This window comes from Heteronotia binoei, chromosome 5 (assembly GCF_032191835.1).
Source record: "Heteronotia binoei isolate CCM8104 ecotype False Entrance Well chromosome 5, APGP_CSIRO_Hbin_v1, whole genome shotgun sequence".
In the NCBI taxonomy this organism is placed as follows: domain Eukaryota; kingdom Metazoa; phylum Chordata; class Lepidosauria; order Squamata; family Gekkonidae; genus Heteronotia; species Heteronotia binoei.
Window position 1 is genome coordinate 53,038,575 of NC_083227.1, and position 15,087 is coordinate 53,053,661.

The following is a 15,087-nucleotide window of genomic DNA, read 5'->3' on the forward strand; positions in this document are numbered from 1 at the left end:
ATTTAACCTTTGGTGTACCTTAAGGACACTTTTTGCTGACTCAAGCCTCCAAGATGATGACAAACCAAAAGACAAATACAGCTATTTGGCCTCTTAGTTCTGGCAGCAGTGAAAAATGCGCAAACTTTTATGGCCTAGGGTAAACGAGAGAGCAATACAGCCAACATTTGTCTATCTTTAACAAAACCAGCTCTGCACAATAAATATCAATCTGCAGTTCTGCAGACAGGAAAAGAAAATTCAGTGTGAAACTTGAGTAGAACCTCGGGATGAACCTGGGTAGAGGTCTCTTATTAATACCTACATTTCTGGATTGATTTCCAATCCAGTCAGTGGAAATCCCTGCTACCTCAACACCACCAAAAAGGAACTCTAATATTCTTTTGGTGGGAGGTGGAGCTAAAGCAAAAAGGACTCTAATATTCAAGCACCTTTGCCCTGTTCCCAGTTCATCAAGGTCTTTATGATTTGTCAGAACCACATTGAGGTTTGGTCCTTCCTTTGTTTTGTATTTTGTGTACTTAAGAGTGTTTTTGTATACTTAAAAATGACCTGAGTTACTTGCAACTGGATTAGACTCTCAGTAACTGACAAATCTTAAGGTGATACTTTACAAAGTCAAGAACATAGAATATACTCTTGTAAGCCGTTGCCAAAATGTATCTGAGCTACCTGGAACTTTTATCTCAAACTAATAGAATCAGGACTATCCAAAGCCTTTTAAAAGTTGATTTGAAAGGCTTGTGCTTATTTGCAAGTTACTAGCATGGCAAACTAGACCCTGGTTTAAAGTCTAGCTATTTTCCTTTTGAATTATACCAATCCCTACTTTTAGACTCTCTATAGGTTTGCTCTATGCAAGCTTAAAAGGCAGTAAAACAACCGAAGACCCAAATGGATATTTTTCAGGATAAACAGTAATGCTGTAAATACTAGACCAGGTGGCCAATTTCCAAGTCTGGATTTTAATCAGTATGAGAAGATGCTTGCTCTACAACAGGTTTGCTCTTAAATAAAATTAATAAGGAGATTAAGAATTACAATGATGACATGTGCTTTTGGCATAGCTGTCTGTGTTCTAGTCATAAAAGGGGTAAACTCCCTTCTCACCCTGATTAGTTCGTTTTAAAGGCTGCCTCCTCAGAATTTCCCTGAGTTATATTGTGCTCTAGTTGTTGCTTTTTTCTGAGCCTATTTAATTCTGGGCGAATGAACTGCCTCATGCGTTGCTTTTTATTTTATCCAATTTGCACACAACAAATCTACTGTATGACTGAAAATAAAATTCAAATATAAAGAAAGAAACATCACCACTGCAATATTTTAAAAGCTTTAGCAAGCCTCGACCCTGTTCTGCTTTCCTTTTAATTAAAACGTGCTTAAGTCCTTCAAAGGGGCTCATTAACACATCTGCAATTCAGATTAATTCATTTTGTCACTGCTGTTTTGACAGATGGCCATACGTAGGATATGGCAGCTTTGCAGGGTCGGGCAGGCAAGACAACAACGGATTGGTGCAATCCTCAAGGAAGTTTAAGAATTTAAAACAACACACAAAAAAGAAAGTATTACAGAAATGTCTATTAGGCAAACAGATCGAGGTTTCTGGAACTGGGACAAGTCTTATATTCACTTATGTCTTATTGGACCGAGATATAGAAAAGGGCAATCCTAAACAAAGCTACAACCTTCTAAATATATTGAGCTTGGAAGGGCACAAGTCTTCCTAGGATTGCACTACAAAGGATGTTTTTGTATTTAAAAGCATTATCAGCAGCCTAACATGCCAAAGAGGTAGCTGGACAGATGCCCTGCAAGAGGAAACAAGAATGCAGGTGATTATCCCCACAGCCCCACTCTATTTAGGTAAAAGCAAGCAGAGTGGTCTGCGTTCTTGAAGGCGTGGGCTTCTTTTGCTCCTGCTAAGCATTGGCTTTAGTATATTTTTTTCATAACAGTTCTAACAATGTTGGTGCACATAAGGCAGCCCCTCTCAAGGATAGGTAATAATTATTATTCCTATTCCATATATGGAGAATTGAGGCTGAAAGATGACAACTTAACACATAGCTACAGAGAGATTCAGCCCTAGGTGCTGCAAGTCTCAAAGATCATAGTGGTCTCTGAGGAAGGGAGAAAACATGAGATTTCCATCACCGCAGAACTGTGAATAAAGATTGTAAATGCTACTAACTCTCCAAACAAAGTCTATAAGCAAATTCCAGACTAATATATATATATATATATATATATATATATATATATATATATATATATATATATATATATATATATATATATATATATATATATGATATGCAAATAATGAAAGTTTAAAATTTGCTTTGTTTACACAGTCTACGGTTTACTGCTGGAGTTATCTTGCTCTTAATTATCCAGTAATTGACATCCAAAGATATCTCACAAGTTAATCATTTAGCACCATTATCCTGAATCACAATGACCTAGAAGGTCATTGAATTCCACAATGACCTAGGAGGCCCATTTGGTCATTATTCCTGTATACTTCTGATTACTAGCCAGTTTAGTGTAGTGGTAAAGTGTGCAGACTCTTATCTGGGAGAACCGGGTTTGATTCCCCACTCCTCCACTTGCAGCTGCTGGAATGGCCTTGGGTCAGCCATAGCTATCGCAGGAGTTGTCCTTGAAAGGGCAGCTGCTGTAAGAGCCGTCTCAGCCCCACCCATCTCACAGGGTGTCTATTGTGGGGGGAGAAGATATAGGAGATTGTAAGCCGCTCTGAGTCTCTGATTCAGAGAGAAGGGCAGTGTATAAATCTGCAGTCTTTTTCTACTTCTACTATGAACATTTTTCTCATTCTCCTGTTACTCACAATTGAACCAAGGCTACGGTAACTACAGAGTGGTCATCTCAGAATAGACTGTGCAAAACAAGCAGTGACTTGAGGGGCAACTGTAGTTTGGACACGGATCCAGGAAGTGGTGATCCAGGAAGTGATCCAGGAGGTGGCGGCAGCTACAAGCATAGCCAGTTTCAAGAGGGGATTAGATAAACATATGGAGCAGAGGTCCATCAGTGGCTATTAGCCACAGCATATTGTTGGAACTCTCTGTCTGGGGCAGTGATGCTCTGTATTCTTGGTGCTGGGGTGGGGGGTGGGGGTGCAAAGTGGAAGGGCTTCTAGTCCCACTTGTGAACCTCCTGATGGCACTGGGAGGCGGGGTTGGCCACTGTGTGACACAGAGTGTTGGACTAGATGATGATGATGATGATGATAATAATAATAATAATAATAATAATAATAATAATAATAATAAACAACTTTTATTTATACCCCGCCCTCCCCGCCTGGGCAGGCTCAGATGGCCATTGGCCTGTTCCAACATGGCTTCTCTTATGTTCTTATGAAGTGTCACCTTGTATTGGGAAAAAACATTGGAGATACCGCTGGGCTGCCAGAAAAAAATTGTTTGTTTGTTTATATGTTTATATCTCACTTTTCCTTTTGGCTCAAGGAAGCTTATAAGAAATAATTAAAATATTACAACTCAAAACCAAATGATAACTCTAATTGGGGGAACAGCTAAGTGGTGGAAGCTTGAAAACCACAGCTGGCACACAGAAGGAAGGAGACTGCCCTGCAGATATGTGGCCCTCAGACTGTGAAGAGCTTTGAAGGCCATAACCAGGAAGTGGAATCAGAAATAAACTAGCAGCCAATGAAGCTGGTTCAAATCAGGCAACACATGCTACCATCATCTAGCCTCTAGATGACTGTAAATGGGTAATATATTCTGGATCAGCTACAGTTTCTAGGTTATCTTGAAGAGCAGCCCAATGCAGAGCACATCACAGTAACTCAGCCACAAAGTTATAAAAACATGGAACACCATGGCTATATTGGGAAAGTCTAACAAAGGAGAGGCTTGGTGGACCATATGCAACTGATATGAGATGTCCTTGGCCACTGTGGCAACCTGCTTTTCAAACAACAGGGCTGAATCCATGAGATCTTTATGTTCTTTGCAAAAACCAACTCTATTACATCCAGGATAAGCAGACCCAATCCTTCTAGAAATCATCTGTCTTATAATGCATTACCATCTAGATTCAACTCCAGCTTGTTTTGCCTTAGCTACCTGACTACTAGCAATGATCTCAAAATATTGATTAAAAAACCACATAGGGGCCCCCTGCCACAAATTCTGTTAGTCTGGACTCTTGTTCTTTTCTAGTGCTACAGACTAATGTGGCTACCTATCTTGATAGGAATGGATGTCATCTGTATCTTGATGACATGCAGCCCCAAAGCTCTGGACAAAATTATTCAATGGCCTCATATATTAATGAGCATGGGTGAGAAAACAAAACAAAACCCTGTGGCACTAAACAGGGCAAATCCTACCTTGCAAAAACATCACAGCTAGAGGCCAAATTAACATAACTGATATGCAATAATAAGCCAAGGACCACTTTAGACAAATTAACTGAATGAAGTTCTACTGATGCAATGGTTGTGGAGATGAAAATTTTCTTTGCTACCCTCACTGTCACCTTGTATGGCCTATGCCACATCCTGCCTGATTCATCCTTAAAGTTTTCCTATCTGCTTTATATGCCCAGCCCCTTGGTAAACCATGGGGGAAGGGGCCTATAAGGGTATGGAAGAGGACACCATGGAGCAACCCTGTTTATGGCCCCAGCCAATTCATCATTCCATGTAGCTACAAGGACCTCCTCAGGAGACACTGACTGACACAGTGAACTGTGCTATAGTTGCCTTGGACTGTTTCACACCAGAGATTGCTTCAGTGACATGATCTGATTAAGTGACATTATTGATTGGTAATGACATGACTTATTTCTTGTGGAATCTTCCCATGTGGCATTATTGAGACACAGGCATTTACTAGGAAAGTTCCAAATAATGGTTAGCTTCTCTGAGAACCCCAGTTCATGAAACACAGCCCTGCCCAGAATCTAACTCCACCCACAGCAGGTTGGTTTGTTGTTTAATCAAAAGTATATGTGATTGCCTGTCTTTCCTATGCATAATATCCCAGTACTTCAATTTCCCAACAACAGAACACAAATGACACTACAGTATTGCACGGGTTTGGTCAAAACTGAAGATGACCACTAAGATGATTATCATCCTAATAGAGCCATGTTTGCATCTAAAATGGGCATGCAAAAATGATGGGGGCCAAATCCCTTTAAGAACTATGTGGACTGGCCCATTAAGAGTCCTGCTGGCAATAAATTATGCTCCCCCAGCTGCTTCAATGGAAGTAGCTCATGCCTAACAGAAGCAGCTTGGTTCATCCTTATGCGGATATGCTTCAGCAGCCTGTCAAGTACTGTGAGGAAGGGGGAGGGGGAATACACTACTTTTTTTTTATTCTGCCAGATTACAATATTGCCAGGATCCAAAACCTTAAATAAGGGAAGGACTGTGAGTGAAAGCCATTTCTGGGAAGAGTGCCAGAGCGGAGGCATATGCGGACAACGCTCTTCACCCTAGGAGGGCAGGCTCATTTGCCACTGCAGAGTAAGCTGCATTCTTAAGATGATTTATCTCCTACCATTAAGATGGAGTCCAAAACATCAAACCTGATCTTCTGTATCTACAGATTGCGGCTTTTAAAGAAGCGGTGCCCAACCAAGTAATATTCTAGCATGCACTTTAAAAATTGCTTATGCTGAATGAAGGCTTCAGAGGCCAAGGTGAAAATGAGGTAAAAGCGGGCCTTCTATATACATGTCTGATTTTGGGAGGTACAATTTCTATATTGTTACTTGCTGCACTCCAGCAATCTTCAGATTGTTTTTATAACTCTCCAGAACTTAACATGTGAGCTAGTTAAAACTGAGACATGTACAGGTACACTACTGATAAGAGGTCTCGGAAAGTCTGTTTGAAGGTAGAAGAAGAGAAGACTTTTATACCCTCCCTTCTCTACCTTAGGGAGTCTCAAAGTGGCTTAAAGGCTGGTAGGGCTGACAGAGCTCTGAGAGAACTTTGACTGGCCCAAGGTCATCCAGCTGGCTTCAAGTGAAGCTGCGGGGAATCAAACCCAGCTCTCCAGATTATCCCATTTAAAATATTTTATTCAGTTTTAAGAAAAGGTTCTCCAGATTAGAGTCCATCGCTCTTCAACACTACATCATGTTGTTTCTATATTTGCTGCTCTCAGTCAATATAAGCCTAAGTGAAAGCAAAGCAACCCACAGGACACAAAATATGCCAGCATTCTTTCATAGTAAGAGATTTGGCAATATGTATCTGTTATTTGGGTAATATACTGGCATTATCATTCAGGATATTCCAAACCTCATTATGGTATGAGGTCTCAGAAAGACTGGGACCTCAAAGCACTCTCAAGTTGGGGGATTCCCAAAGTCCTGTCTCCAATCCCAAACCAATTTACTCATTGTTCTACTGCAGCAGCAGGAAGTGGTCTGATCAGCAAGAAGAAAGCCTTATTCCTGCCTGGTGCCTCACTTGTACTATCACAAATTGAGATGTCAAGGGTATACCTGGAAACGTTATTCAGTTTGTGCTTGAATCATCAATGTATTACTGTATTTGAGCCATAGAAGATTTTGGGAGGATGGGTGAGGGAGAACTGCCCTCATCTTAAGCATGTTATATTTTATGTACACCTTCAGCTCATCTTAAGCAGGGCTGTGAGCCGCCCTGAGCCATTTTTATGGGAAGGGCGGGATACAAGTCATAGAATGAATGAATGAATGAATGAATGAATGAATGAATAGGTGTAATGAAGCCTATATTTCTAAACACACAGAATGTAAACTTGGCAGTGTCACCAAACAAATAAGAAGAAGATACTGGATTTATATCCCACCCTCCACTCCAAATCTCAGAGTGGCTCACAATCTCCTTTATCTTCCTCCCCCACAACAGACACCATGTGAGGTGGGTGGGGCTGAGAGGACTCTCACAGCAGCTGTCCTTTCAAGGACAAGCTCTGCCAGAGCTATAGCTGACCCAAGGCCATTCTAGCATGTGGAGGAGTGGGGAATCAAACCCGGTTCTCCCAGATAAGAGTCCGCACACTTAACCACTACATTCTATGGCTCTAAAGGAGGAACCTGAAGGAGGAACTAAGACAGCTGCAGTTTTTTTTTTTTAGAGAAGCCATGTTAGATCAGGCCAATGGCCCATCCAGTCCAACATTCTGTGTCACACAGCGGCCAAATATATATATATATATATATATATATATATATATACACACACATATATACACACACACACAAACACACACACACACACACACACTGTGGCTAATAGCCACTGATGGACCTCTGCTCCATATTTTTATCTAACCCCTTCTTGAAGGTGGCTATGCTTGTGGACGCCACCACCTCCTGTGGCAGTGAATTCCATATGTTAATGAATGAATGAATGAATAGGTGTAATGAAGAAGTACTTCCTTTTATCCGTTTTAACCTGTCTGCTCAGCAATTTCATCGAATGCCCACGAGTTCTTGTATTGTGAGAAAGGGAGAAAAGTACTTCTTTCTCTACTTTCTCCATCCCATGCATTATCTTGTAAACTTCTATCATGTCACCCCTCAGTCGACGTTTCTCCAAGCTAAAGAGCCCTAAGTGTTTCAACCTTTCTTCATAGGGAAGGTGTTCCAGCCCTTTAATCATTTTAGTTGCCCTTTTCTGAACTTTCTCCAATGCTATAATATCCTTTTTGAGGTGCGGCGACCAGAACTGCACACAGTACTCCAAATGAGACCGCACCATCGATTTATACAGAGGCATTATGATACTGGCTGATTTGTTTTCAATTCCCTTCCTAATAATTCCCAGCATGGCGTTGGCCTTTTTTATTGCAAACGCACACTGTCTTGACATTTTCAGTGAATTATCTACCATGACCCCAAGATCTCTCTCTTGGTCTGTCTCTGCCAGTTCACACCCCATCAACTTGTATTTGTAGCTGGGATTCTTGGCCCCAATGTGCATTACTTTGCACTTGGCCACATTGAACCGCATCTGCCACGTTGACGCCCACTCACCCAGCCTCAACAGATCCCTTTGGAGTTCCTCACAATCCTCTCTGGTTCTCACCACCCTGAACAATTTAGTGTCATCCGCAAATTTGGCCACTTCACTGCTCACTCCCAACTCTAAATCATTTATGAGCAAGTTAAAGAGGATGGGACCCAGTACCGAGCCCTGCGGCACCCCACTGCTTACTGTCCTCCACTGCGAAGACTGGCCATTTATACTCACTCTCTGCTTCCTCTTACTCAGCCAGTTTTTGATCCACAAGAGGACCTGTCCTTTTACTCCATGACTCTCAAGCTTTCTAAGGAGCCTTTGATGAGGAACTTTATCAAAAGCTTTCTGGAAGTCAAGGTAAACAACATCTATCGGGTCTCCTTTGTCCACATGTTTGTTCACCCCCTCAAAGAAATGTAACAGGTTAGTGAGGCAAGATCTTCCCTTGCAGAACCCATGCTGAGTCTTCCTCAATAACCCGTGTTCATCAATGTGCCTACTCATTCTGTCCTTGATAATGGTTTCTACCAACTTTCCCGGTATTGAAGTCAGACTGACTGGCCTGTAATTTCCCAGATCTCCTCTGGAACCCTTTTTAAAGATGGGGGTGACATTTGCTACCTTCCAGTCCTCAGGAACGGAGGCAGATTTCAATGAAAGATTACAGATTTTTGTTAGAAGTTCCACAAGTTCAACTTTGAGTTCTTTCAGAACTCTCGGATGTATGCCATCCGGACCCGGTGACTTATTAGTTTTTAATTTGTCTATTAGTTGTAGGACCTCCTCTTTTGTCACCTCAATCTGACTCAGGTCTTTCAACACCCCTTCCAATATTAGTGGTTCTGGGGCGGGCAAACACTTCTCATCTTCCACGATGAAGACAGAGGCAAAAAATGCATTCAGCTTCTCAGCCATTTCCCCATCCTCCTTCAGTAATCCTTTTACCCCATGGTCATCCAAGGGCCCCACTGCTTCCCTGGCTGGTTTCCTACTTCTAATATATTTGAAGAAATTTTTATTGTTGGTCTTTATGTTTTTTGCAATATGCTCCTCATAGTCCCTTTTTGCCTGCCTGATCACAGTCTTGCATTTGATTTGCCACTGCCTGTGTTCCCTTTTATTAATCTCACTTGGACTGGTTTTCCACCGCTTAAAGGAGTCCTTCTTGCCTTTTACAGCTTCCATTACTTTGTTTGTTAACCATGCTGGCCTCTTCTTATACCTGTTTGTGCCTTTCCTAACTTGTGGTATGTATTTTATCTGAGCTTCTAGGATTATAGTTTTAAATAGTCTCCAAGCTTCCCCAAGGGTTTTGACCGTATTTACCTTTCCTTTCAGTTTCCTCCTCACATGCCTCCTCATCTCAGAGAATTTACCCCTTTTAAAGTTAAATGTGGTTGTGGCGGTCTTTTTGGGCAACTCCCTATTTATACAAATGGTGAAATCAATAACATTATGGTCACTGTTCCCAAGCGGCGCAATCACTTTTACGTCTCTCACCAAGTCTTGGGCATTACTTAGGACCAGATCCAGGATTGCCCCACCTCTGGTAGGTTCTGAGACCATCTGCTCCATAGCACAGTCACTGAGAGCATCAAGAAACTCAATCTCTTTCTCTCGACCAGAACACATATTGACCCAATCAATCTGCGGGTAGTTAAAATCACCTATTGCGACACAGTTTTTACGTTTAGCCGCTATCTTTAATCCCTCCATCATATTATAATCGTCCTCTCTCTTTTGATTTGGTGGGCGATAACAAACTCCCATAGTTAAATTTCCTTTTGGGCCCTCTATTTCAACCCAAAGCATTTCTAAAAGGGAATCTAATTCTCTGACCTCAGTCTTACTGGACCGTATATCCTCTCTGACATACAGAGCCACCCCACCTCCAACCCTTCCCTCCCTATCCTTCCGATATAACTTATATCCAGGAATCACCGTGTCCCACTGATTCTCCTCATTCCACCAAGTTTCTGAAATTCCCACAATGTCTATGTTTTCTCCCAACACTAAACATTCCAATTCACCAATTTTACTTCGGACACTTCTAGCATTTGCATACAAACATTTATAATTTCCCAAGCAAGCTAGGCCCGCCACCTCTCTCCTGCCGCCTCGAGACTCTAGTTGAAGCTGTATGTACTTTTAGAAGGATTACAGATTCCTTTATGAACCTCTGTTTCCTTTCATGTTATATTTTATGTACACCTTCAGCTCATACCTTTTCTCAAGAAACAAGACCATAAGAATGAGGAACTCGTGCAGACAACTGTTGGTTCAGACCAAGAGTCTATCTAAGCCAGCATGCTGTTTCACTCACTGGCCAACCAGTGGCCCTGGAGGGCCAAACGAACATAGAGGCTGAATTCCTTCTCACTGCTGCTGCCTCCTAGAACTCACATTCAGAGGTCTGCTGCCTCTATCGATTGAGTCTCCCTTCAGTCACCATGCAATGACACAGTAGCTACTGATGGGCCTCTCTTCCTTGAATCTGTCCAATCCCCCTTAAAGCCATGTATGATAATGGTTATCACTATGTACAGCAGCAATGAACAATAACTACTGCTCATTTTTCATATATCAACAAGTGCTATTTCTTGAACAAAAAAATCCTGCACAGGACATGAAGCAGAGTGACTTCCTGCAGCAAACTGGAAATGACCAAACTTCTACCCAGAAATACTGATAAAGTATATGGTGGGGGAGTTTACAGAAGATCGGTGGAAAGATATTTAGGGAAAGCTAAAAAAGTAAAGAAAGTCCCCTGTGCAAGCACCAGTCATTTTCGACTCTGGGGTGATGTTGCTTTCACAACGTTTTCACAGCAGACTTTTTACAGGGTGGTTTGCCACTGCCTTCCCCAGTCTTTTACACTTCCCCCCAGCAAGCTGAGTACTCATTTTACCAACCTCGGAAGGATGGAAGGCTGTCTACAGAAGCGTTATTACTACCTAGGAGAGGACCAGTTTTATGAACAAAGGCAAAGCCCTAGTTGTTATTAAAATGGATGCCATTTCCCTTGTATTATGTGGACGGGGGAAGCAGAGCTGGAAGCAGCCCTGCCCGGCAGTACCTTCCTGTATACTTTTTTTTTTTAAAGCAGAACCAGTGATAGTTAATACTGCTGAGCTAATCCTAATGACTAATTAGCTAATTTCTAATTAACTGTTTAGCTGGTACTAAATTGCTGCAGGGGGTCACAGACAATGACAGTGCAGGCATGCTGGCTGTGGAAGGGAAGAGAAGGAAAACTGTAATGCAGTAGAAATATCAGAGAGAAGTCTTCACAAGTGATACGAAGGCTGCAACAAGATGCTACATTAAACACACAGCTGCCACCCCAAATGAAAACAGCAGATTTAGCACCCCAGCCTCCTCTCCCCCCAACCCTGACAACTTAAAAGAACTCATCTGGATTCATCCCCGCCGCCAGTCAATGGTAAGTCAATGAAATGAGATGAGAGAAAGAAAGAAAGAAAGAAAGAAAGAAAGAAAGAAAGAAAGAAAGAAAGAAAGAAAGAAAGAAAGAAAGAAAGAAAGAAAGAAAGAAAGAAAGAAACACAAAAGTGCTGCAATATTAGGATAGAAAGTAGCTGCCCTACATTTAAAAGTAGGGGAATTAAACATGCAATTGCTACTAAGTGCCAGCCATGCACTGAACAGCTCAGAATATTTTTTCCAACTCCAATATTTAAACAGAATAAGTTCACAGAATGATTATTCCCTAAACACACACACACACACACAAAGAGAGAGAAAGAGAGACAGACAGATAGACAGTCAGTCTCTCTGAAGCTCACAATTCAATAAAGCTGTTTGTGAATGCTGGGAAACCCATAAATATTGAGCAGAAAATGCCTTTGAGAAACCTGCAGAAGGTAGCCATGTTGATCTGCAGTAGAACAGTTAGATTGGAGTCCAGTAGCACTTTAGAGACTAACTATCTGTCTGTCGGGTGTATGAATTTTTGAAAGCCAATGCTCCTTTTATCAAATACCTGGAGGGCATCTGGGAGATGGAGGATATTCTAGAGGGGTTGCACCAAGAATGGGGAAATTTCTACTCATTTCCCTTTCCTGATGCAGCTACATCCCATTCCATTCAGGAAGATGTCCTAATCTTCCAGAATAGTTATTTTGAAGGGAGAGCAGAGGCGGATGGAGATGGATGCAGGAGGGATCAGTTCCACAAACTCCTTGTATTCACAATTTGTAAAATCTTAACCCTTGTTTTCCACTTGTAAATATGGTTCCCATGGCATTTACCATGGAAAACAGCACTTTAAATCTGAGTAACAGACCAATTAATATGGCTGTGATTTGAATAATTACTTTGGTAGGTATCAACCTAGTCTTCAGAATAGAAATTATATATCATTTATGAATATATTAATATGTTTCTTCTGGTGTCATGCTTATTTAAACATGTTAATTGACCCAGCCCTGATCTGAATAGCCTGGGCTAGCCCGATGTCCTCAGATCTCAGAAGCTAAGCAGGGTTAGCCCTGGTTAGTACTTAGATGGGAGACCACTAAGGAAGTCCAGGATTGTTATGCAGAGACAGGCAATGGCAAACCACCTCTGAACGCCTCTTGCCTTTAAAATCCTATGGGGTCGCCATATGTCAACTGCAATTTGATGGCACTTTTCACAACCCAGATTGCCCCAAGTACATTCATGTACAATGGTGGTGAACAAACCCACAAAAAAACAAGCAGCCTTAATGGTGTTCAGCAGCAGTAGCTGAGCACCAAACAGAGACCTGAGATTGGTATTCTTTACTTGATGGAGGAGGAAAGGGCAGCTTCTGCTGAACTAGAAAATGGTGAGAACTGCATTTCTAAGAGCATAAAACTGCTAATATGTGAATATGGGTAACAAAAACCAGCAAAAGATCAGCGAGAAAAAGTATCTAAATGTCTCTTGTGAACTGAGGCAAGCAGAAGCAGTGGGAAAGTGGTTGTTGGTACACACCTGCTGCATCTCCAAAAAAAAATACATGGAAAGGAGACAGCTGAAACCCCAAAGAACATGCTGCTCTGATGCTTCTTCAGTTCAGAAGTTCCTGCCTCTAACAGAGCTGCCCTCTTCTATGGAGGAAATCACATATTTTCCTTAAAAGAACAAAATTCTTCCTGTTTTTGGACACCAGGGGCCTCTGAAAGTTTAAAAAAGACTACAGATATGAGTGAATAATCAAAAAGGTACAGAAAAAAGGTAGCACTCCTATGAATGGCCCAATTTCATATTACTGTTAACTCCTCAATAAAGTGCTTTTCAGGACTGATACCGACTTCAGTTCTTTGTTAGTCACCAGTGATGGAAGGTGTCCAGCTACTTGCTAAGACATTTGGACTATCTCCCATTCAATATACATTTGATTTGTTTGTTTTCAACAAAAATACAAAAGTAAGCAGAAGAAAACAAGAAAAGAAAGATTGTAATACTGAAAGTACTCACCTATCGCTTACCGCAGTTATGCTGTAAACCCACTTACTGTAGGCAATCAAAGCTCCTTTTTCATTACAGACAAAAATGATCATGAACAACGTATGATTTGCTGATCTCTAATTTCTTACCATTGTGTTTCCCTAACCTTGGACCACCGCAACCTTTTTCTGGCTGCCATCAGCTAGTCCATCATATTAACAAAACAAAAGGCGTATTTATTTTTCCAATCAAACAAAATGCTTTTGAGTCCCAGTAGCTAGAGAAAGCTGCTATCTAGAGCTGCCCCCAGAACAAGGAAAGATCTCATCTGATACTTACGTCGGCTTTCATACATGCTCCTGGACTGGGCCCAGATTTTGAATGGATCTGGCTTCTTCTGCCCAGTGTTGTCTGGTTGATCTGCAGCTGGTGCTTCAGGGGCAGGGTAGTCGGGAAGCACCTGAGTGCTGTGGACAGGCGAAGCAGTGTGTGTGCTGTGGTGGCTGGAGACGCTGTGTTGAGAGCTGTTTTGGCTATCTTTCCTTTCAAGTGGTTGCTGTAAGCAAAAGCACCAGAAGAGATGGGGAAGGGGGGGAAAAAAATCACCAGAAGGTTAATGGCTTGCAAGTGAACAATTTCCTGCAGGTTTTTCTTTGTCTAGGTTTAGCGCTTCTGTATGTGTGTGTGTATGTGTGCACATACATACATACATTTTGGCTTCTACCATTTCCAGTTTTGTGCTGAGTACAGATATATTTTCCCCATGATAGACAGAGTGACAGAGGGATGCAAGAAAGGGGAAAGTCATCCATCACTGAGAAAAACTGTACCTTCCAGGTACAGGCACACCACAAATCAAAGTTTCTTATTAGATCAGTGGCTTCATTTTTTTTTATTTTTTTGCCCTCTGCTCAAAACAGCATCTCTGAACGGTGGGGAACAACTCTGTCCTGGGCCATATTGTCATCCAATATAATACAAGCTTTGGTTAAAATATACCGTTCTACCCCCCTGCCCCGCAAAGTCCAATGTGGCTCACAATAAAATAAACAACAGATCAGATTAAAGCCAAAACTACCAATAAGGCTGAAAATCAGTGCAACATCTATAAATTGGCTTGCTCCAGCCAAAACCTAAGCTGCCACATTCAGCTGTAACAGCCAGGCTTTCAAGTAGTTTTCATATGCCTTTGGCCCACATATTTGCTTGTCCCCCATCATGCCTCACACAAGAAGCTCAAACAACAGTGTAGAATACCACCACCTTGTGATGGGCTGAAGCATAACAGGCATCTCTTCAAATCTAGTAAACCAGTGAGTGGGCAAGGAAAGACATTTAAAATCCCACATCTTCATTTCCCTTCAGCTTTGTTACCTTATATTAGGCCAGTAAGCACTGGATTAAAACTTCATTGAGGGGAATACATTGGGTGACTCTAGAGAACCACACATACCTACTTTGGACCTCTTTTTTTGAATATATTTAATAAAGAAGGCATGAGACAACAATCTTACTGGCCAGTGCTTGGATAAATGTTAATAATTTTTTTTAAACCACAAATACATTCACTGTGGTAGAATGACATCAACAAGCATCTTGAATTCAAGGGCTTGTGATCTCAGGTTCTG

The 15,087-nt window shown here is 41.6% G+C and overlaps 1 protein-coding gene across 32 annotated transcripts in view; it reads right to left on the minus strand.

The window, feature by feature from the left end:
• MAGI1 (membrane associated guanylate kinase, WW and PDZ domain containing 1) overlaps window positions 1-15,087 on the minus strand; it is a 736,174-nt gene that overhangs the window by 48,091 nt on the left and 672,996 nt on the right. For all 32 annotated transcript variants that reach the window (XM_060239488.1, XM_060239486.1, XM_060239490.1 and 29 more), the window contains one exon: window positions 13,799-14,015. In XM_060239488.1, the coding sequence (XP_060095471.1) occupies window positions 13,799-14,015 (217 nt within the window). The remainder of the gene's footprint in view (window positions 1-13,798; window positions 14,016-15,087) is intronic.